The 26,837-nt window shown below is 41.6% G+C and overlaps 1 protein-coding gene across 1 annotated transcript in view; it reads right to left on the bottom strand.

Annotated features, from left to right (window-relative positions):
• Nucleotides 1-22,611, bottom strand: part of Snx3 (sorting nexin 3) — a 33,242-nt gene extending 10,631 nt beyond the window's left edge. The window contains exon 1 of the mRNA XM_090338328.1: nt 22,169-22,611. Within this exon, the coding sequence (XP_090194454.1) occupies nt 22,169-22,330 (162 nt within the window). The 5' untranslated portion in view covers nt 22,331-22,611. The remainder of the gene's footprint in view (nt 1-22,168) is intronic.
• Between the last annotated feature and the right edge of the window lie 4,226 nt (nt 22,612-26,837).

Here is a 26,837-nt window from a genome sequence, read left to right as displayed (position 1 = left end):
TATGTGAATTAATGCACCTTCTATCTGGCAAATATCATGTAACCCTTTTACTAATTACAATAAAAAAAATAATCAAATAAGAATTGGGTGTGTGTGTTTCAACCACTGGATTATAAACTCTTTATGACTGGCCAATGTCACTTTCAGTTTAACTAATGACACTAAGTAAAATGTTTTAAGGAGAGAAAGAATAAGAGTATTGTCTCCCTTTTGTTGAAGCTTCAACTATTATTTACTGATCAGCTAATAAAAAGTAGTGTTGCCTGCCTGTAATCTCAGGAGGCTGAGAGCTGAGGATCAAGGTTCAAAGCCAGCTTGGCACAAAAGGACCTGAAACTCTTATCTCCAATTAACCTCTAGAAAATGGGAAATGGGGCTTGGATCAAGGGTAGGGTGGGGTGGTAGCCTTGAGCTGAAATGCTCAGAGACAACACCCAGGCCCAGTGGTAAGGCTACAGTAGCCTTGGGCTGAAGAGCTCAGATACAGTGCCCAGTCCCAGTTCAAGCCCCATGACCCACAATAAAAAATTAAAAAATACAAAAAAAAAATACAGAGAAGAAACACAGATTATATCTAGTAAAAAGCTCTTGTAGTAGATGATGGAAAATAAAACTGAAAAGGTTTAAACTCAGTCCTGAATGTCTGGCTAACAGCATTTTGTTTTTTATCAGAAATATCTCTTGAACAGAAAAATAGAAATTAACACAGAAATAGCCACTGCACATTACAGATTACCTATATAACTTATACTTAAGAGGTGGCATTAAGGTTTGGGAATGTGGCTTAGTGATAGAATGCTTGCCTAGCATGCATGAAGCCATGGATTTGATTCCTCAGTAACCACTTAAACAAAAAAGGCCAGAAGTGACACTGTGGTTCAACTAGTTGAGTGCTAGCCTTGAGCACAGAGGTTCAGGGAAAAAGCCCAGGCCCTGAGGTGAAGTCCTAGGACCAGCCACAAAAGGAAAAAGATTTAAAGAAAAAAAAAAATAGCTGGGCAGTGACTCACGCCTATAATCCTAGCTACTCAGGAGGCTGAGATTTGAAGATCATTGTTGAAAGTCAGCCCCAGCATTAAACAATGTGAGACCTGTATCTCCAATTAATCTCTAGAAAACAGAAAGTGGGACTGTGGCTCCAGAGGTAGGGACAGTACCAAGGCCCAGAGTTCAAGCCCTATAACCACCCCCCCCCCCCAAAAAAAGAGGTAGCATTAAAAGCAGCTGGGGAAGTGGTGCTGTGGCTCAAAGGGTAGGACAGTAGCCTTGAGCTGAAGAACTCAGGGACAACGCCCTGGCCCAGATTTCAAGTACCATGACCAACCCCCCCCCCCAAAAAGGCAGTTGGTCCTAGTTAGTTCTTGGGTTTTAATTGGCTTTAAGTATATGGGTTGATAAATCAGACTACTGAAATAAATTACAGCAAAAATCCCTTAAAGATTTTACATCGTGTCATATAAAATGCTTTCGTTTTATCCAGTAAGTGCTGAATTCTGAAGCTAAATGTGAATCAGACTTAAAATATGATTAATTTACTAGAAGGTAACAACTTCCAAGAATATAATATTCCTGCATTGATATTTTGCTGAGTATAAATCACACAATTTTCCTCCTCATTTCTGTGAATTTTATTTCCTAATGGGTTCAACTGTCAAACTTGCCATTTTTATGAAATAATAATTATAGGAAATATTGGAATTTGTGGGGGAAATAACTTCTCAGTATAAGCACAGTGATTACAATTAGCATCAGAGACAGACAAGAATGATGTCTATTATCAAAGGAAGAAAAAACTATATTAGCAAAGTCTGAAGGTGATGAGTTTGGATAATCCTACCAAATCAGGCATTTGGGATGCTGAAGCAGAACATCAAGAGTTTGAGGCAAGCCAAGATCAAAACAGTAAGATCTTGTGTCAAGATTAACTAGCTATCTAATTAATTAACTGAATGAGTGATTAGCGAATGTGAGTACTATGTAACTTCAGTGTCTTGAGAGCACTTGCCTAATCTATACAAGTTAGATTTACAGCACAGCATGGGGGAGAAAAACAGGAATTATATATTTTTTTTAATTTTAAAAAAGGTAGCTATCTGGAGTCCATGAAATCTATACAAAATGATTTTTTTACACTCAAAATTTCCCTTTTTCAATTATTTATTTTTAAAAAATGTTTCATTGGTCATGGGGCTTGAACTCAGGACCTGGGTGCTGTCACTAAGCTTTTGTGCTCATGGTTAGTGTTTTATCACATGAGCTACAGTGTGATTTCTGGATTTTTCTGAGTAGTTTACTGGAGGTTAAGAGTCTACAGACTTTCTTGCCCAGTCTAGCATTGAACTTCAATCCTCAGATCTTACCCTACTGAGTAGCCAGGACTACAGGTGTGAGCGACCAGCACCCAGCTCTTTTTAAATTATATGACAAATACTAATTTGTTACCTTACCCTACTGAGTAGCCAGGACTACAGGTGTGAGCGAACAGCACCCAGCTCTTTTTAAATTATATGACAAATACTAATTTGTTACCAGAAAACCTAATTTAAAAAAAACAACAACTATAAAACTGGATCTTGTTCTCAAGGGAAGAAGCTGAGACAAACAAGAGTTCATCAGGATTACAGAGTATTTTGGGGTTTTCTTGTTTTTTGACTTTGTTTTCGCCTCAGCCTCTTGTATGTTAGGATTACAGGCAGGTATCTGAACACAGCTTTACAATAACATCTAAATATGGTATATGTAATGTCAGAAAATCAGAGCCGGGTGGGGGGGGAGAGAAACAAAATTCAAAAAAACCAATCCTAGGGCTGGGAGTTTGGCCTAGTGGTAGAGTGCTTGCCTACCATGCACAAAGACCCAGGTTCTATGCATGGTACCACATGCATAGAAAAAGCCAGGGGTGGTGCTATGCCTCAAATGGTAGGACTCTGGCCTCAAGAAACCCAAAGGACAACACTAAGGCCCTGAGTTTAAGGCCCAGGACTGGCAAAACAACAACAACAACATTCCTTCTGGTCTGAATCCTAATTTTATATTCTTTTCTTCTTCTTCTTCTTTTTTTTTGGTTGGTTGTTGGACTTGAACTCTGGAGCTGGGCACTGTCCCTGAGCTCTTCAGCTCAAGGCTACCTCCTCCTACCCCATGAGCCACAGCCACACTTTACATTTTCTACTGGTTAATTGGAGATAAGAGTCTCTCAGACTTTAGTGCCTGGGCTGGTTTTGAACCTCAATCCTCAATCCTCAGATCTCAGCTTCCTAAGAAGCTAGGATTTAGCTAGCATGCATTAGCCACCACACCCAGCATTTTATATCCTTTCTACCGTTAAATTAAAATTGTTCTTTAAACTGATAATGCTTCTAAATTACCCAAGTAACATCAGATTATGTTTCAAATGGAAAAATAATGCAAATGTAGAGAAAGATATGAATATACTAAGTCTCACAAAACATCACATTTAGGCAGGTATTTTTTTTTTTCTTATTTAAGGCCTTAATACTTACCTCACACAAGTCTAAGAAGAGGGGCAATGGCACGGTGGCTCACGCCTATAATCCTAGCTACTCAGGAGGCTGAGATCTGAGGATCAAGGTTCAAAGCCTGCCGGAGCACAAAAAAACCCTGAGATTCTTATCTCCAATTAACCTCTAAAAAATGGGAAGTGGGGCTTGGCTCAAGGGTAGCCTTGAGCTGAAGAGCTCCGGGACAAAAAAAAAGAGAGAGCACGTCATTTAAAATGCTCCCCAGAGGCTAGAAACTTGTTTCAAGTGGTATTTACCCAGTAAGTGCAAGGAAGGCCCTGGGTTCAAATCCTAGGACTATAAAAACAAGATTACTAAAATGACTGACATACAACAGGTTTATAAACTACAACTTTACTATGTCCAGCTGGTTCGAAAGACCATAGTAATAGTCTTCTGTGTCGGGGTGGGGGGGGAAACAGCATCAAAACAAAGGAAGGGTTGGACATGTAGCTTAGAGGTAAAGTGCTTGCCTGGCATGTATGAAGCCCTGGGTTCGACTCCTCAGCATCACATAAACAGAAAAAACTGGAAGTGGTGCCATATCCCTAAGCTCTTCAGCTCAAAGTTATCACCTTACCCTTTGAGCCACAGTACCACTTTCAGTTTTCTGGTGGTTAATTGGAGGTATGAGTCTCAGACTTTAGTGCCCTGGTTAGCTTTGAACTGCCATCCTCAGATCTCAGCCTCCTGAGTAGCTAGGATTACATGTGTGAGCCACCATTGCCCAGCGTTAACTCATTATTACCTTTGTTTGCTAAATCTACATCATTATTTGTTGGATTATCAGAAAGTAATTCACATATATGATGTACATTTCTTGTTGTTTTTTTTTTTTTTGCCGGTCCTAGGCTTGAGCTCAGAGCCTGAGCACTGTCCTTGAACTTTCTCAAGGCTAGAGCTCTACTACTTGAGCCACAGCATCATTTCTGGCTTTTTCTATGTATATGTGGTACCAAGGAATTGAACCCAGGTCTTCGTGCATGCTAGGCAAGCACTCTACCACTAGGCCAAACTCCCGGACCCGGGTTTTTTTGGGGTTTTTTTAACTGTATTTTTTTTTTGTCTTTTCTTTTTTGGCACTGGGGATTGAACCCAGGACATTGCACTTGCTAGGCAAGCGCTTTGCCACTGAGCTACATCTTAAGAAAGATACCACACAAACTATAGGATATTTAACACAATATAGAATCCAGTCCCTATAGCATCCTTTATCATCTTTTAAAAATCAGGATCCAGGGGTCAGGAGTTAGGCCTAGTGGTAAAGTGCTTGCCTAGTATGCAGGAAGACCAGGGTTCAATTCTTTGGTACCACATACATAGAAAAAAGCCAGAGCCAGAAGTGATGCTGTGGCTCAAGTGGTAGAGCTCTAGCCTTGAGAAAACTCAAAGACAGTGCTCAGGCCCTGAGGCCAAACACAGTACCGGCAAAAAAAAAAAAAAAAAAAAAAAAGAAGAAGAAGAAGAGAAAAAGTAAGAATCAAGCACTAACAGAAGTGAAAGCCTGAAGTCCTTCAGAAACCACATGCCACTGTAAAACCAAAAGGAGTGTATGTGAGGGAGAGAAAGAGACAGAGATATATTGGTACCCATTGCTTTGTTAATTTAAGGGAGTTAGAGAAGAGAAGTAATGTATCTTTGAATGGAAGACCTCTAAAGTCTGGGACTTAATTTGTTTTCTTTTTTTTTTGGCCAGTCCTGGGGCTTGAACTCAGGGCCTCAGCACTGTCCTTGGACACTTTTCCTCAAGGCTAGTGCTCTACCACTTGAGCCACAATGCCTCTTTAGGCTTTTTCCTTTTACAGAGGAATCAAAACTAGGGTATCCTGTATGCTATGGGAGCACTCTACCACTGGGCTATGCCTGTATCCCCTGGGACTTAATTTCTTGCCTTTTGTAATAGAATTTGCCCAACTAAGGGGCCGGGAGTTTGGCCTAGTGCTTGCCTAGCATGCATGAAGACCCAGGTTCGATTCCTCGGTACCACATATAGAAAAAAGCCGGACGTGGTGCTGAGGCTCAAGTGGTAGAGCTCTAGCCTTGAGAAAGTCCAAGGACAGTGCTCAGGCCCTGAGCTCAAGCCCAGGACTGGCAAAAAAAAAAAAAGAATTTGCCCAACTAAATCCAATACTTAACTGTCAAAGCAGGACCAGGAGTAGTGGTAGAGTGATCAATCACCTAGCCTGCATGAAGCCTGATGTTCAATTCCTCAGTACCACATACACAGAAAAGGTCAGAAGTGGTGCTGTGGCTCAAGTGGCAGAGCACTAGCCTTGAGCAAAACATGCCCTGAGACGAAGCCCCAGGACCAAAAAAAAAAAAAACCTGTCAAAAATGAATTCTGCCTGTTTGGGCTGTAGGCATGTTTCAAATAGTGGAGTACATGGTTACCTGGGTTCAATCCTAGTACTAAAGCATAACACCTAAGTGCTAATGGCTACTCAGAATCAGAAACCTAGAGGATGGTGATTTCAAAGCTAGAGGAATCTGTGATAATATGTCTCCAAACTATCCAGCAAAAAATAACCAACAAAAAACTAGGCTAGAGTATAGCTCAAGTGGTAGCAAGCACGAAGCCTCAATTCAAACCCCCAAGATACCAGTGAAAAGAATGAAGAATTAGTTTCTTGGAGAAACTACACATATAAATCAATATATTTCTTATCTGTATGGAGTGTTTTCTATTCTTTCATCTCCTGGTACCAAGAACTAAACCTTGAACATGCTAAATATGTGTTAAACCACCCTCAACTTGCCTGGTTTTAGCCACTACCAGAAAAGCCCCATCCTCTGCCAAATACAATTCAAACATGCAGATGTGCAAGTTCACAATGATGTTCACAATGTAATGATTTATTAAGTAGAATATGAAGGTGGTCTATAGATTACTTGATTAGGAAGACAGTACCTACCCAGCAGAGTATGTATTTGCTAACCACAACCAACAGTGTCTTGCCTTTTCACACTTACAAAGTAATTTCACATTTTGCTTACCTCACAAAATAGTGATGTACTACTATAACAGATCCTGAGACATTCAGAAAACAAGAAAAGATGAAAAACTGGAAGAGTACTGTTGGTTATTTATTCCAATAATATACCAGATAAAGTCCAATGAATAAAATATTAGATGTCTGTATGCCTGATACTCTTAAATTGTTATTTATATGAAATAAAACTATTTTACGCAAGAAGTGTACCTAATCTTGTAGGGTATGATCACCAGGAAATCAAATGGACATTACATACTAATACAAATTTTTGGAGCCTAATTTAGAGGTCTAAAATAAATGCTTCCTTCAAGTCTCTCAGCACAGGAAACTGTCTACAGACTTGGTCTCCAAAAAGGTAGGTCTATACACTTACACAGGCTGACCTATTAAAGTCAGAAGCTCACACATACCATATGTGTAACCTGATTATCGTTGATAGCCAAGAAGAAAACCAAGCTTCAAAATGTGATCACTTAAATATAGTTTAACACTAGATATCAGAAAAATGTTTACTAGCTATTTCTAGTATTTCTTCAGATAGTGTCACATGTACATTTGAAAGTGAGACTGGCAACAACATCAAAAGTATACTCAATAGGCCATACTCTATTTAACCAATCCTAAGAGATGTAAATGGATGCCATGCTACAGTTCTCATTAAATAGGTGCATTTCTCCAAGTATCTACATCTACAGATAAAGGATAAGCTGAGAAGTGCTTAAGCTATTACCTCTCCCTTAATTACTTTTGATACTTGTTTTACCCAATCTAAGACAGCATGAATAACTAGAGATATGGTTTATAACCTAGATGAACTCTTAAATGCGGCTGGGGAGAAGTCATTTAAATGAAGAATAAGCTTTTAGGCTGCAGAACCTTTGAAATGTAGATTGTTACTAAGCCATGGTATTTAGTTTCTTCCTTTCTTTCCTTTTTAAAAAATAAGGACTGGGCCTTCCAACGATACAATTCTTTCTTATTTTAAAAGTATCCTTTATGCCATAATTTCCAAAAGCAGAATACAAGGAGCTACACTAGCTTTAATGCATAAACTAGGAAATTCCATATTATCTTCCTGCTCTATCCTTATTGTTCATTTGTGAAAAGCAAAAAGACTTGTGAGCTCATACAAGGTTTTCACTGACCAATTTTGACAAAATTGTACAGTAATTGTTGTACCGAAAAATTCCCAAAAGTTCACATATACTTGCACAATTCTACAACATTATACTGAAAGAAGTGTACCTATTAACACCCTAAGATCTTCGGAGGATAATTTAAAAGTGTAAAATGATTTAACACGTACCTTCCCAACTTGCCTACTCCTGCGAGTCATGTTCCTCAAGTGCCATCACCTAGAATCTCACTCAGTTAGTCTATGGTAGATTCCAAAGGTCAATATTTTAAAGTGATTAAAGGTACAACCAGGATTGAGAACTACTGCCCTAGACAGAACAAATGTGAAATGGGGTAGGGACTCAGCTATATTAATCACCAAATGATTCTTGTTTGGCTGAGAATGACACAGGCAACTTTACCTTGCTAAGGAAAGTGAAACAAAACTAATTCTAGTAACAGGCACTGAAACTGTTTTTGCTAAACGTACTGACGGACTCCTTACTTCAAAGAGAAAAGCTTGGCATCTCTGCCTCCATTTTCTAACAGATTTGTTTTGATTTTTTGTCTTTCCCGTCACTTTGCAAGCATCTTGAAATCCAGGAAGGACAGGATTTATTGATATGTTTATGAGGATGGAGAAAACTGCCCGAGAAAAAGGAACACCAGGGTCAGGAGTGTGGCATAGTGGTAGAATGCTTAACTAGTGTGCATGAAACCCTGGATTTGATTCTTCAGTACCATATACAGAGAAAAAACCAGAAGTGGTACTGGGGCTAGAAGTGGTAGAGTGCTACCTTGAGAAGAGCCCAGGCCCTGAGATCAAGCCCCAGGAATGGCAAAGGAAAAAGAAAAACAGGCTGGGTACGGTGGCTCATGCCTGTAATCCTTGCTACTCAGGAGGCTGAAATCTGAGGACTGTGCTTCAAAGCTAGCCTGGACACTACAAAGCCCATGAGACTCTTATCTCCAATTAATCATTAGAAAACTGGAATTAGCACCATGGCTCAAGGGGTAGGGCTGTAGCCTTGAGCTGAAGAGCGCAGGGACAATACCCAGGCCCAGAGCTCAAGTCCCACAAGCAACCAAAAAAAAAAAAAAAAAGAAATGGAACCGCAAAGAACTACAAAACATACTCAGAAACAATAATCGTTTCATACTAATGACAGCGGTTAACAACTTTTCCAGGACCCCTCCCAAAATATGGACTTAAAATAATGATCCACCAGAACAAACATGTGATGAAAAATGTCAATCAGGGGGAGGGAAATGGGTACCAAGACATGTAAAAGGGTATCAATGTATGTGAATTAATGCACCTTCTATCTGGCAAATATCATGTAACCCTTTTACTAATTACAATAAAAAAAAAACGAAAAAAAAAATGTCAATCACTAAGCATAGCTTTTGCTCCAGCCCAAATTCTTTGTCCACTAAAATCTAAAATTCTTATCTTCAGCCAAGATGGTTGAAGATAAGGTATATATTTGGCCTACCACATCTGCCTGTACCATTTAATAAATCTCCTTTTTCTGTCCTTCACCTTTACTTTTTTTTTTTCCTTTGTCAGATGTGGGAATTGAACTCTGGGCCTGGATGCTGTCCCTGAGCTCTTCAGCTCAAGGCTAAGGCCCTCCCCCTTGAGTCACAGTACCACTTCCAGTTTTCTACTCGGACTTTTTAGTGCCTGTTTTTAGTGCCCCAGGCTCAGTGTTCAAGTCCTACAACTGACAAAAAAAAGAAAAGAAAAGAAAAATCGACATAAAAACTAAGCCTTAAAGCCTGGCAATGTGGCTTAGAGACAGAGTGTCTAGCATGCATGAGGCCCTAGGTTCAATTCCAAGTACCACATTTTTTTTTTTTTAATTCAGAGCCAGCATGGTGGCTCCCGCCTGTAATCCTAGCTACTCAGGAGCTGAGATCTGAGGATCAAGGTTCAAAGCTAGCCTGGCACAAAAGGACCTGAGAGGTGCAGGGAGTTTGGCCTAGTGGTAGAGTGCTTGCCTAGCATGCACGAAGACCTTGATTCAATTCCTTGGTATATATAAGAAAGCAGGGGGGGCGGGAGTTTGGCCTAGTGGTAGAGTGCTTGCCTAGCATGCATGAAGACCCGGGTTCGGTTCCTCGGTATCCCACATACATAGCTGAGGCTCAAGTGGTAGAGTTCTAGCCTTGAGAAAGTCTGAGGACAGGGCTCAGGCCCTGAGCTCAAGCCCAGGACTGGCCAAAAAAAAAAGCAGGAAGTGGTGCTGAGGTTCAAGTGGTAGAGAGCTAGCCTTGAGAAAGTCCAAGGACAGTGCTCAGGCCCTGAGCTCAAACCCAGGACTGGTAAAAAAAAAAAAAAAAGAAAAAAAAAAAGGACCTGACATTTATCTTTAATTAACCTCTAGAAAGTGAGGTTTGGCTCTAGGGTAGTAGCCTTGAGCTGGAGAGCTCAGGGACAGCACATGACCCACAAAAAAATAAATAAATAAATTCAATTAAGAAGAAAAAGTACCATTGAAAAAATTTAAAAATAGTTTAGTACCCAAAATAGGACTTATGCATTCAGTTCCTATTACAGCTGGGTGTGGTGATTCTTATAATTCTATCATTCAGGAGGCTGAAACAGAGGATGGAGAATTTGTGGTCAGCCTGTACTACACAGTGAGATTTTGTCTTGGAGGGGAAGGGAGATTCAAGACTTTTTTGGACACCAATCATTAGGCTTAATTTGACAAGTGAAAAAAAAATGCTGACTCTTCATACTTATTATGGAAACAATATTATGTTCAACATCAAATTATCTAATAACCAATCTACCTTTGTGGGGATGACAAGCATGAGCAAGGAAGAATAACCTCTACGGAATCAACACAGCCAAAAAAACTTTTTGACTTTTTCCTTTTAAAGTATGTAAACTGGTAATATTTATGAAGTTCAGATTCCTCTAAAATTTGAAAGTAATTTGCAAAAACGGTACTAGGTACAACTTATAAAACTCATTTTGCTCAGCTGCTTCTCATGCAGTTTTTATGTCGGACTGGCCTGAAGCTGTAACAATCTGCTCTTCCAAACACTGTTCTCAACAGTGTGTGACTAGGTTTATGATTCCATTGGCTTCCAGATGCCCCATATTATCCCAGCCAAATCAAAACTATACTGAATTGATAGAAAAACCCTTCACTGAGAGTTGTCAACTTATCTACCTTCTTTCAGGTAAGCAAAATATGTGACTTATTTTTCTATTTGTGCCAGCCCTGGGGCTTGAACTCAGGTTAGCTTTTTCTGCTCAAGGCTAGTGCTCTACCACTCGAACCACAGCTCCATTTCTGGAGGTGGCTATTTGCAGGTAAAAGTCTCACTAACTTTCCTGAAAGGGTTGGCTTTGAACCATGATCCTCAGATCTTAGCTTTCTGAGTAGCTAAAATTAAAAACACAAGCCAGAGGGCTGGGAGTTTGGCCTAGTGGTAGAGTGCTTGCCTAGCATGCACGAAGACCCGGGTTCAATTCCTCAGTACCACATACGTAACAAAAAGCCAGAAGTGGGTGCTGTAGCTCAAGTGGTAGAGCCCTAGCCTTGAGAAAATCCAGGGACAGTGCTCAGGCCCTGAGCCCAAGCCAGGACTGGCAAAAAAAAAAAAAAAAACACAAGCCACAGGTTCCCAGGCTTTTTGCTTTTTTTTTTTTTTTAAACAATCACTTAATGTATAAATAGCTCTATTTTTCAAAATGAACCAAAGATTTTCCTCCAATGGACAAAAATCTCCCACCTCTAGTGACCTTCTAGTTGAGTTCCTTCATCAACAGGTGTCTAATGTTAGAAAATGTGGGGGGTACGCTGGTTCAAGCCTATAGGCTGATATCTGAGATCTCGGTTGAAAACCAGCCTGGGTACTACAAAGCCCATGAGACTCTTATCTCCAATTAACCACCAGAAAACTGGAAGCGGTGCTATGGCTCAAGGGGTAAGCAGAAGCTAGAGCTGAAGAGCTTAGGGACAACACCCAGGCTCACAGTTCAAGTCCCATAACCAACCAAAAAAGAAACAAAGAGAGAAAAAATGTGTGGTACGGTACTATGGCTCATGCCTATAATCCTAGCTACTCAGGAGGCTGAGATCGGAGGATAGAGGTTCAAAGCCGGCCAGGGCACAAAAGGACCTGAGACTCTTATCTACAATTAACCTCTAGAAAAGGAGAAGTGAGGCTTGGCTCAGGGATAAGAGCAGTTGCCTTGAGCTGAAGAACTCAGGGACAGTACCCAGGCTGAGTTCAAGCTAAATGACCCACACCCCCCATAAAAAAAAAACTGAAGGGACCCAGGAAGGAGGGAGAACCAAGTGCTTTTAATTATTTTAAGTAGAGAATGAACAATATATTTAATATTTAATTTTCTATCATTTTATGATTTTCCACTGGAACAATGAAATTCTTTTAAAAATAAATTCCTTTCATATATATTTGTCTTTTCATGACTTCTGCAATACTTCCAGAGATAAACGTGGATGGATATGGCAAGAGGGAAAGACTTGATTCAGCTGAATATAGTCCATGCCTCTTCTTCCCCAAAATCTAAGCTGTAGCGGTTAGCATGTTTTGGAGGAAAGGCATATTTAAATAGTTTGCCCAAACCCAGCCTTCTCCATCCCCAGTCCCATTTAGTGATACTGGGGTTTAAACTCAGAAACTCACATTTGCAAGGCAGGAGCTCTACCTCATAAGCCACATCCCAGTCCTTATTTTTCAATGAGGGTCTTTCTCTACCTCTTCCTGGTCTTGGTAACTTTTTGTCTTACCCATCTTCAACTAAATGCTCCAGATCTCTGCCTCCCTAAGTAGCTGACAATATAGGCATGCATCAATGCACCTATTCCTGTGTTCAATCTTAGCTACATTATAACTGGAATTCTTTGTTGTCAACTTCTGAGGTTGGTTTCTTTGTTGATGTTGGTTTGTTTTTGTTGGTACTGGAGTGTGAACTCATGACCTCAAACTTTTTAGGCAGAAGCTCTATTACTTGAAGCACTTCACCAGCTCCTTTTGAGTTCCAGACACATTTTGCTTTATATCTAAACTGAAATCTTATTACATACATACACCCCCTTGGGGTGCTGGGATAGCAGAAGCTTGCCATGTCATTAGTAAAAATGTAATCTTTTTTTTTTTAACCTTTTTTTCCCCTCTTCCTTTTTGTTTTACCCAGGTTGGCCTTCAAATTTTTTTTTTTTTTTTGTCAGACCTATGGATTGAACACAGGGCCTACTTCTGGCTTTTTCTGTGTATGTGGTACTGAGGAATCGAACCCAGGGCTTCATGCATGCTAAGCAAGCAATCTACCTCTAGGCAATGCTCCTGGCCAGGCTGGCCTTGAATGATGATCCTCATCTCTGTCTCTCAAGTATCTGGGATTCTGACTACATAAGTTTCCTTCCTGGGGTGATTTTTAAATGACCACTCATCCTATCTAATTGAAAAAAAAACTCAACTGGTCTCAAAAATTCCTCAAGTTATTCAAATATTTAGTGACAAATGAAAAAGGAAAAAAATGTATGGGCTCTGAAGGTCCAAAATCTAGATAGAAACCTTTTTTTGCCACAAACAGTTATGACCTTGAGCAAGCTAACTTTCCTCAACTACACTTAATCATACATGTCTGGTAGGTTCATAATGTAAAACTACTAAGCAAGGGTTATTATGATAGCCTATGTACTCGAGGAATTCCAGAAAGCCATAGGAAAGCAAATTCAATCCTAACAATACTAAAGCACATAGGAAGTGTATTTATTTAGTGTATGGCTGAGTACTGCAGGCTAAGTTATAGTAGCTAAATGAAGAGGCTGCTAAAATAAAGCTGTTCTTAGAACAGAAGAGGAAGGTGCAAAGGTCTGGAGTGAACAGAACTCAGCTTAGTAGATAAAAGTAGACTGGCACTACAGCATAGACTAAGAACCACTAGTGGTTGGGGAATAAAAAGTGTAAGGAAAGGATAAGGGATGAAATGATAAGGATCTCAGCTTCTACATCTGGAAAACAGCAATATTATTAACTGTTTTAGTATGCTCAAAGATTGAATTCCATATGTAGCACAGTTCCTTGTATATAGTAGGTACTGAAATGACAGAGCCACTTTCCAGTTCTAACATACACAGAAAAAGCTGCCTTCTGTGAACATCACAAGCCAATACTTAATACTTTTTCTTTAGTCTATGCCATCACAGCACAAAATTTGAAAAGTAAACTCTTTGCTGTTTTTCTTGGGTATATCTTACTTACTGAAGTCAACTTCTAGATATCAGGCTTTTCTTTAAAGGTGCAGGCACCAGGGACCAGAGTTTTGGCCTAGTGGTAGAGTGCTTGCCTAGCACGCACAAAGACCCGGGTTCATTTCCTCGATACCATATACATAGAAAAAAGCCAGAGTGGTGCTGTAGCTCAAGTGGTAGAGGGCTAGCCTTGAGAAAGCCCAAGGACAATGCTCAGGCCCTGAGTTCAAGGCCCAAGACTGGCAAAAATACATACATACATGCATACACGCATACATGCATACACACACACACACACACACACATATATATATATATATATATATAAAGGTGCAGGGTGCAGGCACTTGAGGATGCCACCCCAGAACTAGACTATATATTAAAGGCTTTAGTATACTGTTTTGGTTTTGTTCCCCCACCCTGCCCCTCTAGTGGTAGAGCTCTAGCCTTCGAGAAAGCCCAAGGCTAGGGCTCAGGCCCTGAGTTCAAGCCCCAGGACTGTCAAGCAAGCAAGCAACCAAACAAAAACAGTTCATAATAACCCAATATACAAGGTTACAAGGCCAAATAAAACAACTATATATGCAAATGTCTTCTGCAAATGACTTTTTTCATTTTTGGAGCTAGTACTGGAGCTTGAACTCAGTTCCTCATATTCTCACTCAGCTTTTTTCCTCACAGCTGGCACTCTGTTGTTGTTCTTTTGTTTTTGTTTATGTGGTATAAGGAATCTAACTTAGGGCTTCATGCACGCTAAGCACTCTACCATTAAGCCATACTCCCAAGCCTCTTCCCTACAGCTGGCATGCTTATCACTTCAGCCACACCTGTCTGCAGTTCTGGTTAACTAGAGATAAAGAGTCTTAAGGACTTGTCTTCCCAGGCTGCTTCTAACCCTGATTCTCAGATCTCGGCCTACTGAGTAGCTAGGATCATAGATGTGAGACAATAGGGCCCAAAAACCTGATACTTCAAACTATTTTGGTGTTTAACGGACTTAACAAGACTAACAATAAGGAGCCGGGAGTGTTGCCTAGTGGTAGAGTGCTTAGCTAGTATACAGGGTTCAATTCTTTGGAACCACATACACAAAAGTCCTAGGTTCAATTCTTTGGTACCACATACATAGAAACGTTGTGCTCTGACTCAAGTGGTAGAGCAATAGCCTTGAGAAAGCTCAAGGACAGTGCCCAGGCCCTGAGTTCAAGTCTCAGGGGGACTAGAGGGGAAGGAAGACTAATAAGATTAAAATGTTTATTTCTCATTATTCCTCAGCCTTCAATCAGGATATTAATTACTTCTAGTTTATATTAGAGGGGTGACTATGAAAAATAACCTATATATGTTTAGCGCAGAAAATGCTTTCAAGAAGGGACTTTTAATTGGGCACAAACAGAAAATGTTGTCGATCATTGACTTTTCACTTAGAAGTTAATATTTAGGAAGAATTAGGTTCTGAGTGTGTATTATGTGCTAGTCACCATACTAAAGAGATTGAATCACATTATTTCATTTGGCCCTATAAAGTAGGTACTATTATCAGCATACCTATTTCAGTAGAGCTTTGATTTTGTACCATGCTCTGCCAGTAAATGATAGAATCATTATTTGAATCCAGAAGAGATCCTTACTTCCACTGCTGCTTAAAATAGCCATCTTTATGTATAATAGATCTTAAGATAATTTAAAATCCCCAGAAAATTAAAGTTACAACACAAACTTCATAAACAGTGACTGGATTTCCTTTCAGCCCTTTCTTAAATATGCCAAAAATAATTTTAGATCATGAGCTTTCCTAAACCTTTAACCATTTATGGTGCTCTCTGCTGTACCTACCTATTATAACAATTTAAAAAAAAAAATTAACACTGGACCAATTATTTTCAAAAGCCCAGAGATACTAATCAAGTGATCCTAATAATCTTAAACACTATTCTCAAGCTAAAAAAGATAAATGGAGATTGAGAAACTTGTATTATAGAGTGCTACTATTCATATAAAATTACCCTGTGAATTAGGGTAATTTCAATCAGATCTTATAAAATTGAAATTTTTCTCCAGACTAGAATTAAAGCAACTATAAGATAGTTTAGGAGCCCAAACTTTGAAACATAAAATGCTTTTCCACATGGTAAATTAAACACCAGCAGTCACTAAGGGCTAAGGTGAATACAACAGTTATTAGAAAAGTGGTAACTAAAGATGGGGGGTGGGTGGGGGGTGGGGGGGAGGGTAATGGGTACCAAGACATGTGAAAGGGTATCAATGTATGCACCTTCTATCTGGCAAATATCATGTAACCCTTTTATTAATTACAATAAAAATATATATATATAAAAAAAGAAAAGTGGTAACAAATAAAATTACAAAATACTGACCTATTCACCTCATGGCTATTCTCTACCTGAATGCAGACTATTATTACTCACAGACAGCATGCTATTTCAATGAAAGCTAATGTCTTACTATATAGTATCCTGAGGTTAGGTATTTTTGTGTGTTTGTGTGTGTGTGTGCACATGCGCGCACACTTTTTTTTTTTTGGTGGGTCATGGGGGTTGAACTTGGCCTGGGCACTATCCCTGAGCTCTTCAGCTCAAGGCTAACGCCCTACCCTCAATCAAAGCCCACTTCCCATTTTCTAGAGGTTAACTGGAAATAAAGATTCTCAGGTTCTTTTGTGCCTGGGCTGGCTTTGAACCTTGATCCTCAGAGTAGCTAGGATTACAAGTGTGAGCCACCGTGCCGGCTTCCAACATTTTATAAGCATTAAGCATTAAAAACTCAGTAATGTGGGTCTGGGAGTTGGGACTAGAGGTTAGAGTGCTTGTCTAGCATACACGGAGACCTGGGTTCGATTCCTCAGTACCACATACATAGAAAAGCCAGAAGTGGTGATGTGGCTCAAGTGGTAGAGCACTAGCCCTGAGGAAAAAAAGCCCAAGGACAGTGCTTAGGCCCTGCGTTCAGTTCCCAGGACAGAAAGTGGTGGCTCACGCCTGTAATCCTAGCTACTCAGGAGGCTGAGATCTGAGGATCCCAGTCCAAAGCCAGGCAAGGTACTAAGTGTGAGAATCTTACCTCCAATTAACCACCAGAAAACCAGAAGTTGTATTGAGGCTCTAGGGGTAGCCTTGAGCTGAGAGCTCAGGAACAAAGCCCAGGCCCAGAGGTAGGGTGGTAGCCTAGAGCTGCAGAGCTCATGGACAATACACAAGCCCAGGGTTCAACCCCTTGACTGACCCCCCCCCAAAATCTCAGTAATATTTTTATGACTGCATTTATGACTATAATAGTTGTTCACACACAACAAACTGGTTTACATAAAAATAAAAAATAAAAATCAGAGGGGCTGGGAGTTTGGCCTAGTGGTAGACTGCTTGTCTAACATATTCACGAAGACCGGGGCTTGATTCCTCAGTACCACATACATAGAAAAAAGCCAGGAGTCCTTAATGTACTATGTTATCTCTCATCTCTTTTGCTGTCCCTTGGTTATCTCATATTGTTACAGTATTTCACCTTGTTATCTGATATATTGGATATATGTGTATTTGGTTATTTGAAACTGGATAAGGAAGGGGGGAAAACAAGATGAGGGGTGGGGAGGGGGAGGGAAATGGGGACTAAGACATGAGAAAGGGTATCAATGTATGTTAAGTAATGCACCTTCTATCTGGTGAATATAATGTAACCCTTCTATTAATTACAATAAAAAATAAATGGAAAAAGAAAAAAAGTTAAATAAGTAGATATTCTAGAAGGTATATACATTTACTTGCCAGAAATGAGTTGTCTGCAGCAAATATTAAAGAGTCTGTCTTTCTGTTCAATTTTAATGTATCGGGAATGTTAATGATACTGCATTCTTTACACTACAAGGTTGTTGCTTTTATTTCAAGTGATATATATTTAAAATATAGCAATTATATATCATTGTAACCAAAAAAGAAAGAAAGAAAGACAGGAAGAAAGAAAGAAAGACAGAAGCCAGGAGTGGTGCTGTGGCTCTAGTGATGGAGCACTACCCTTGAGAAAGCCCAGACTGGCAAAAACCAACCAATCAACCAACCAACCAGTGTGTATATACTGTTAATTTCCTACCTCACTAATCACTCTTTTTTTAGCCAGTTCTGGGGCTTGAACTCAGGGCCTGGACAATGTCCTTGAGCTTTCTCCAGGCTAGTGCTCTACCACTTGAACCATAGTACCACTTCCAGTTTTTTCTGCGTACCAGGGAATCAAACTAAAGGCTTCCTGCATGCTAGGCCAGCACACTACCATTAGGCTATGCTCCAGCCTCATTAATCACTTTTTTTTTTTTTTTTTTTTGGCCAGTCCTAGGCTTGAGCTCAGGGTCTGAGCACTGTCCTTGGACTTTCTCAAGGCTAGAGCTCTACCACTTGAGCCTCAGCACCACTTCCAGCTCTTTTTTCTATGTGGTACCAAGGAATCGAACCCGGGTCTTCATGCTAGGCAAGCACTCTACTACTAGGCCAAACTCCAGACTCTTCACTAATCACTCTTAAGGATTATCATATTGTATGTCATGCACATAACCATGCCACAGAAAACTTATATTCAAATATCCTAGAAGCTATCTGGTAATAAGGTTATCAGGTATATATTATTATTGTATCTTGTTCTGTTGTTTGTAGGGCTTGAATTCTGGGCTTGGGAGCTGTCCCTGAGCGCTAAGGCTCAAGGCTAGCACTCTCCCACTTTAAACCACAGCTCCACTTCCATTTTCTTGGTGGTTAATTAGAGATAGGAGTAATAGACTTTCATGCCTTGACTGGCTTTGAACCATGACTATCACATCTGAATCTCCTGAGTAGCTAGGATTAAAGGCATGAGCCCAGTGTGTATTTTTAAATTATCAAACAAGGATATATCTAATAATGGGTTCAGGAAGTAGGTACAAAGTTATTAAATAGAGGAAGTATAGACAGGAGATTCCAATTCAATTGTGTGACAGGAAGTACTAGCTATGAATTTTTAGAAACAGGAATACCAAGTTTTATGTGGACCAAAGACAAAAAGGAAAAGTTGCTGGTGAATAAGGCCAAAAGGAAATTCTTTTAGTAGAACATCTTGCAAATACAAAAAAAAAAAAATTCAAAAATTATTCCAAAAGCTAAAAAAATAATTAGCCCTTAACTTTTTGACTAGACTTTTGTGCGAATGTACTTCCTTAGTGTACTGAGCCTGAATTTTGCAGTTTATCTAAAAGAAAATAAGTGTATTAATCAGGTTTTACACATTTCTTAAGAAGATAAGGATGGCTTGTAACATTAAATTATGAGTTTCCTATCTTAAAATTTAATGATTAACCTTCTTTTCAAGAAGCACAATATAAGAATAATACTTAGGCATGGTGGCTCACACCTGCAACCTTAGCTACTCAAAGAGGCTGAGATCTGAGGATCATGGTTCAAAGCTGGCCCAAGCACTAAAAATGTCTGAGACTCTTTTTTTCTTTTTTTTTTTTTTTTTTTGTCGTGGGGGGGGGCTTTAACTCTGGGCCCCGGCACTGTCCTTAAACTCTTCAGCTCAAGGCTACTGCCCTACCCCTGGGCCTGAGAGATGTCCTAGAGCTCTTCAGCTCAAAACTACCACCCTACCCCTTGAGTCTCAGCCCTATTTCCCATTTTCTAGTGGTTAATTGGAGATGAGTCTCACATTCTTAGTGCTTGGGCTGACTTTGAACCTTGGTCCTCAGATCTCAGCTTCCTGCTGTAGCTAGGATTACAGGGGTGAGCCACCGCTGCCTAGCAGTCCAGAGACTCTTACCTCCAATTAATCACCAGAAAAGGGGAAGTGGCACTATGGCTCCAGGGGTAGGGCAGTAGCTTTGAGCTTAAGAGCTCAGGGACAACTCTCAGCCTGGAGTTCAAGTCCTAAAAAGGACAAAAAAAAGGGGGGGGGGCCGGGAGTTTGGCCTAGTGGTAGAGTGCTTGCCTAGCATGCACGAAGATCCGGGTTAGATTCCTCCGTACCACATACATAGCAAAAAGCCGGAAGTGGTACTGAGGCTCAAGTGGTAGAGTGCTAGCCTTGAGAAAGTCCAAGGACAGTGCTCAGGCCCTGAGCTCAAGCCCAAGACTGGCCAAAAAAAAAAAAGGGGGGGGGGGGCAGGAGTATGGCTAGTGGTAGAGTGTTGGTCTAGCATATAAAGTCCTGGGTTCAATTTCTTGATATCACATACAAAGGAAAAGCCAGAAGTGGTGCTGTGGCTCCAGTGATAGAGCACTAGCCTTGAAAAAGCTCGAGGACACTGCTCAGGTCCCGAGTTCAAGAAAAAGAAAACCAAACACCGGTTTACAGCCAGGCTTTGGTGGCTCACTAGCTAGTAATCCTAGCTAATCATAAGACTGAGATCTGAGGATACTACAGCTTACTCTGGCATAAGTATGTGAAACTCATTGCCAAATAACCAACAGCTGGAAGTGTATGTATGGTTCAAGTGGTAAGCACCAGATTTGAACAAAAAGCTAAGGGAGAGGGCTGGGAGTCTGGCCTAGTGGTAGAGTGCTTGCCTAGCATGCAGGAAGACCCGGTTCAATTCCTTGGTACCACATACTCAGAAAAAGCCAGAAGTGGTGCTGAGGCTCAAGTGGTAGAGCTCTAGCCTTGAAAAAAGTCCAAGGACAGTCCTCAGGCCCTGGGCTTAAGCCCAGGACTGGCAAAAAAAAAAAAAAAAGCTAAGGAAGCATTCAGGCCTTGATATCATGCCTTGGTTCACATGCGTGCGCCTGTACACGTACGCGAGTGCACACGCACGCACACGTGCACATACACACACAGAGGTTAGGAGATGTTTGCTGTTCAGTGATTGAAAACAAGCTCAGCAAGCAAGAGGCTAGTGCTACATTCTGAGCCTTGTGACACACAGAGAAAATTGTACGTCCGGGGCTGGGAGTTTGGTCTAGTGGTAGAGTGCTTGCCTAGCATGCATGAAGACCCGATTCGATTCCTCGGTACCACATACATAGAAAAAAAAACCAGAAATGGTGCTGACGCTCAAGTGATAGAGCTCTAACCTTGAGAAAGTCCAAGGACAGTGCTCAGGCCCTGAGCTCAAGCCCAACACTGACAAAAAAAAAAAAAAAAATTGTACGGCCTACTTAAATGTTAACAGTAACTTTTATGTAAATTTTTGTTACTCTTAAAGCCAAAATCATCTTGTGATATTTTTTTGTATGTATGCCAGTCCTGAGGGTGTGGAACTGTCTCTAAGCAGTCTTAAAACTCAGCACTCTAGCATTCTTAACACTCCAGTCACAGCTCCACTTTCAACTTTTGGTGGTTAAACGGAGGTAAGAGATTTTCTTCCCCAGTTGGCTGCGAACCATGATTCCCAGATCTCAGCCTGTAATCTCAGGATTACAGATGGGAGCCATCAGCGCCCAGCAGATATAATTAATTTTTAAACATACATCTAAACAAGGGCAAGGTCTTCAATCCTGCACTATAGAGTGAAAAGGAGGCGCTATTTTCAATTAGCGTCTTTCAAATGATCTCAATTACTTATTGCCAACAAATGCTAGTTATGAAAATCTAAGTGTATGTTTCTACTTCAGCTGATTCCTTCATTCAATAAAGTGCAAATCTCGAAATCAGAAGAGCAAGATCTCTAAGTGAATAGGATTTTCTAGAAGGAGTTGTAGTTTTGGAAATAGGAGTTAGGAGACGTTCCCCACACCTAGGCCTTCAGCGGGATGATGGCCAAGAATGCTAAGGTCAACTATTTCTAATTCTAGGTCACACTTGGCTCAGCCCTCTCAAAAACTGTGTTAGGCTTCTGTGAACTCCCATCAAGTTCTGTGCAACCTAGGATAGTTTCGTAGGCTCAGGAAGGCCTGGAACGATCGGCTTGGCTTGACCACTTCAGGGAGGTCTCCAGGAAAAGAAAACTGGGAAGGCAAAGCTTCAACTTTATGCAAACCCTCTTAAGGCAGTCACACCTAACTCTGTATAGCGACAGGGCTGTGTTCTCGAAAGATCTGCACCTTTCCAACTGAAATGTCATCCCCAGACGGGCTGCTGGAGGAACCAGTGGCGCTCAGCCCACGCCCCTCTTCTTCGTGTGCCTGTCCCAATGCCAGCTGGGCTGCCTGTCCCCAGACAAACCCCTCCCAGAGGGGCCGCTGGCTGGGGCCCCCAGCCTGTTGACTGCAGGGGGTCCTGGCCTGGATGATTTTGGCCACCAGAGAGGATCCGCGCCGGGGTCAGTCCGGGGAGACCCGAGGGGGCGCGAGGGGTCTCTCCGGAGAGGGGAAGGGCGTCTCACCTTGACCCTGATCTCGTAGGTGGTGAAGCGGCCCCGGCCGACCCCCACAGTCTGAGGGTTGCTCACGTCGATCTCGAGGAAGTTGCTGGGCGGCCCGTAGGCGTCATTCAGGTTCTGCGGTTTGGTGATCAGCCGCCGGGTGTCCGCCACCGTCTCCGCCATTTCGCTGAAGCCGCAGCCGCCGCCGCCGCCGCCGCCGCCGCCGCGGGCTCTTCCCACCCCCTCCGAATTCCACGGACGCCGCCGAGGCCGCCCACCGCGGGGACACGGGATTCGCGCGCACCGGTCGAGAAGCGAACGAGCACGTAAGACGGACGTTCAGTCAGCGAGCGAAGCTCCGCCCCACACGCTCCCCGGGGCTTCCGCCAGGGGAGAAAACGCTGACTCGTCTGAACGCAGCGTCCGAGCAGGGGAGGCCTTGCGGAGGCCGGGGAGGGGCCCTAAGGGGTCGGAGCTGAGGAGAAGCGGTATCACGGGACTTGCGGTCAAGAACGAGTTCCCGCAAAACTACAACACCCACAATGCACCACACCGCGCCGCCATCGGGCCACGGCCGAGGCGCTGTAGCGCCCGACGCTGGGGGCGGGGCTTCCGGTATCTCTGTGACTACAACTGAGGAGCCCCGGAAACGGCTTTCCGACCTTAGGGGTGTGGTGGGTGGGGCATGCAGGCTTTGGGGTGCCAAAGTCTGGGCTCGCTCAGATGGAGATATAAGGTGTCATAAGCCACTCTCTCCACGGTCCTACGATGAGCTACTGGAAATGCCTTTAGTAAAAAGTCTCAAGTGATGATTTTTGGCACAGCCTTACTTTCATCAGACATAGCTGGTAAAAGGGAGGTGAAAATGTCAAAACCTGGCAAGAGCCAGGTCGAATCCTTTCTGATCTATGCGCCAAGAATGATAGCCTGAAAGCTGCTTTGAGAACCCTACGTCTGGGTGATGTTCTCACAAAGTTCTGAGAAATTTTTCTTAAGTTGTAAATGTGCCAACGTTGCACTTGAAATGCAACTCTGATAAGCCTTTATAGGAACTGAGAGGCAAGGGATGGGGGCGGGGAGGGGGAGAGAGAATGTGCCTGCAGCTCTTTGGGAAGGCTGAGTCAGGACAATCTCAAATTCCAGTTCAGTGTGAGCTAGTTAGCTCGACCTTGCTTAAAGTCAAAGTATCCGAGAGGGAGAAATGAATGACTAAACTACAACCTGGGTCATCTCAAAGAGTACAATTAACTGCAAACATCGAGCTTTGAGATGGGATTAATTTCTCTAAATAGTTATCTTCCTTGATGTTATCGTCTCACGATGATTTCTGCATTGGTATGTTTATAGGGTTAATAAAAATTGAGCCTTTTGGTCATGGGGCTTGAACTCTAGGCCTGGGCGCTGTCTCTGAGCTCTGACACTCAAGCCTACCACACAACTCCTGGGCCTGGGCCCTGTCTCTGAGCTCTTCAGCTCTGGGCTACGGTCCAACCCCTTGAGCCACAGCCTCACTTCCGGTTTTCCAGTTATTAATTGGAGATAAGTCTCTTGTTCTTGAGGCTATGAATTTGGCCTAGTGGTAGAGTGCTTGCCTAGCATGCATGAATCCCGAGTTCTATTCCTTGGTACCACATACACAGAAAAAGCCAGAAGTGGTGCTGAGGCTCAAGTGGTAGAGTTCTAGCCTTGAGAAAGTCCAAGGACAGTGCTCAGGCCCTGAGTTCAAGCTCCAGGACTGACAAAAAAAAATTTAAATTGGTAGTAAAAGATTATTAGCTTTGTATCTATGTTTACACAGCAGTTACATGGAAAAGGAAAGTGCAATTGCCTTAGTTAAAATATGTATCTTTAGTAAAAATTTTTTTTTTTTTTTTTGCCAGCCCTGGGCTTGAGCTCAGGGCCTGAGCATTGTCCTTGGACTTTCTCTCAAGGCTAGAGCTCTACCACTTCAGCCTCAGCAACACTTCTGGCTTTTTTTTTTATGTATGTGGTACCAAGGAATCAAACCTGGGTCTTCGTGCATGCTAGGCAAGCACTCTACCACTAGGCCAAACTCCCGGTCTAGTAAAATTTTATATTCATTTTTAATTTGAAAAAACTTGAGCAATATAGAACACAATGTTAAGTAGTGTAACTGTGGAGAGATTCAAAACAAACCTGGAAATACCTTTTAAACTACAAAAATTAGAAAACTACAAAGTATCTACATCGTGAACAAAGTTATTTTATTTACCAAAAGCAAAAAAAAAAGGTTAAATATAAGTTGACATGAATATTCACACATTTTTTTGGAAATATCTAAATGTTTATATTGCAAAAGACTCTAGTTGCAAAAGATGAAAACCTCAATATTTTAAAATCATTTTAACTAGTCAAAATACACCAAAAAATAAAAGATGTTTAATATAAAAAAAAAAAGGAAGAAATCAGAGTTGCTTCAGTGGACAGACAAGGCCAATATTCTGAAGAGGGAAAAAAAGGGCTAAAACTACAAAGATTGGGCTAGGCTGAGGTTTTACTATATTGTCAACTTCAGATTCAAGAAAAATACTTTTAAAAGATCAAATCATTTTGATGTAAGAAGAGACAAGAAACAAGAGTCAAGTGATTCAACTGTGAACTTGGATGATTTTATTGGTCTTAATTTTGAGTGGAAGATATTGAAACTATAGAGAAATCACATGTTGGAAAATGAACTAGTAACAGTCAATACTCCCTACATGGGGCCAGGAGGTTGGCCTACTGGTTAAAGTGCTTGCCTAGCATGCACGAAGACCCGGGTTCGATTCCTTGGTACCACATACATAGACAAAAGCCGGAAATGGTGCTGAGGCTCAAGTGGTAGAGCTCTAGCCTTGAGAAAGTCCAAAGACAAGGCTCAGGCCCTGAGCTCAAGCCCAGGACTGGCAAAAAAAAAAAAAAAATACTCCCTACATATACACCAGAAAAAGACAAGTAGGAAAGAAGGTTCTGGAATGTCAGGTGACCTGGCTACTGAGCTTTGGGTTGATTTGGCTAATGTGGTTAAATTAGCAGTAAGGGAGGTGTTCAGACACTTATTTAACCTCCCCCACTGCTCCAGCTGTGGTTCTCCAGAATCTGGGTATTAAAATGGAATGGGACATCCATCTTGTATAGAAATGGACCACTCTTTATTCAAGTGTATATGGCAAGCTTCTGTCTCCTGTAAAACCTCCAGTCCAGGTCGGGAGTTTGGCCTAGTGATACAGTGCTTGCCTAGCATATACGAAGATCCAGGTTTGATTCCTTGGTACCACATACATAGAAAAAAAGTCAGAAGTAGTGCTGAGGCTCAAGTGGTAGAACTCTAGTCTTGAGAAAGTCCAAGGACAGTGCTCAGGCCCAGAGCTCAAGCCCCAGAATGGCAAAAGCAAACAAAAAAAAAACCCCTCCAGTCCAGCTCTTAAGGACTGAACTATGACTCAGGTGCTAGAGTGCTTCCTTAGCACGCTAGGGTAAGATCCTGAATTCAGTCCTTGCTGGGGGATGGGGGGAGGGAAACCTAACTAAAGTTTGTTCAAGAAGATAGTCTTTGTCAATAGTGTCAACTCTGTAAAAACAATAGTTGGAATTCTGTAGTATTTACTTTGAAGTAAAGGAGAAACCTTAAGGTTTCTCACAGACCTTCCTCATCCACCACGAGTTATTAATCTCACTAAGAAGCATTTCCTCTGAAGCTCCTTTCTCAGAAGGAAAGCAACTGTGAACTTTGCTTTAAGAGGAAAGATCAACAACCAGAGGAAGAATAGACTATAGATTTCTATTCTTTCCAAAGCAGCTCCCAGAGATAACCTCAGAGATTTTTATAACAACCTTTGTGGGGAAGGGAGCAGTGCCAAATAGCAATTTGAGTTCTTAGTAGGACAATTGGTCTTCTTAGACCTTGTTTTAAAAAAAAAAATGAGGTATAATGGAAGGGTCCCATTTCAGGACCAGTGGCATGTGCTCTTGTTAGGTGAATAAATGTTTTTCTTAGAACTTTTAGACCTTAGGGGCCGGGAGTTTGACCTAGTGGTTAAAGTGCTTGCCTAGCATGCATGAAGACCCGGGTTCGATTCCTCGGTACCACATACATAGAAAAAAGCCGGAAGTGGTGCTGAGGCTCAAGTGGTAGAGCTCTAGCCTTGAGAAAGTCCAAGGACAGTGCTCAGGCCCTGAGCTCAAGCCCAGGACTGGCAAAAAAAAAAAAAAAAAGAACTTTTAGACCTGCTAGCTGCTGGTGGTTCATGCCTGTAATCCTACCCGTTCAGGAGGCTGAGATCTGGGGATCATAGTTCAAAGCCACAGTTCAAAGTATGTGAGACTCTTACCTCCAGTTAGTCACCAGAAAACTAGGAGTGGTGCTGTGGTTCAAAATGGTAGAGTAGTAGCCTTCAGCAAAAAGAGCACCCAGGCCTTGAGTTCAAGCCCCACAGCTGACAAAAAGAAATGACAACTCTTGGACCCTTTTGGTCATCCAGTTATAAACATGTGCCAAAATATATACAATATCTACAAATATATACATGTAAATAATACACTTCTATCTGGAAGTAGAGTGGGCAGCACAAAGGGGAGAAATGATGGTAGACATAACACAGCGCCTGGCTCTCTTTTCTTTCTTTCTTTCTTTCTTTCTTTCTTTCTTTCTTTCTTTCCTTCCTTCCTTCCTTCCATCCCAGTCCTAGGG

This window comes from Megascapheus bottae, chromosome 8, assembly GCF_031878675.1.
Source record: "Megascapheus bottae isolate mThoBot1 chromosome 8, mThoBot2.hap1, whole genome shotgun sequence".
Lineage (NCBI taxonomy): Eukaryota > Metazoa > Chordata > Mammalia > Rodentia > Geomyidae > Megascapheus > Megascapheus bottae.
The sequence above is the reverse complement of the archived record's forward strand: the minus strand, read 5'-3'. Positions and strand labels throughout refer to the sequence as shown.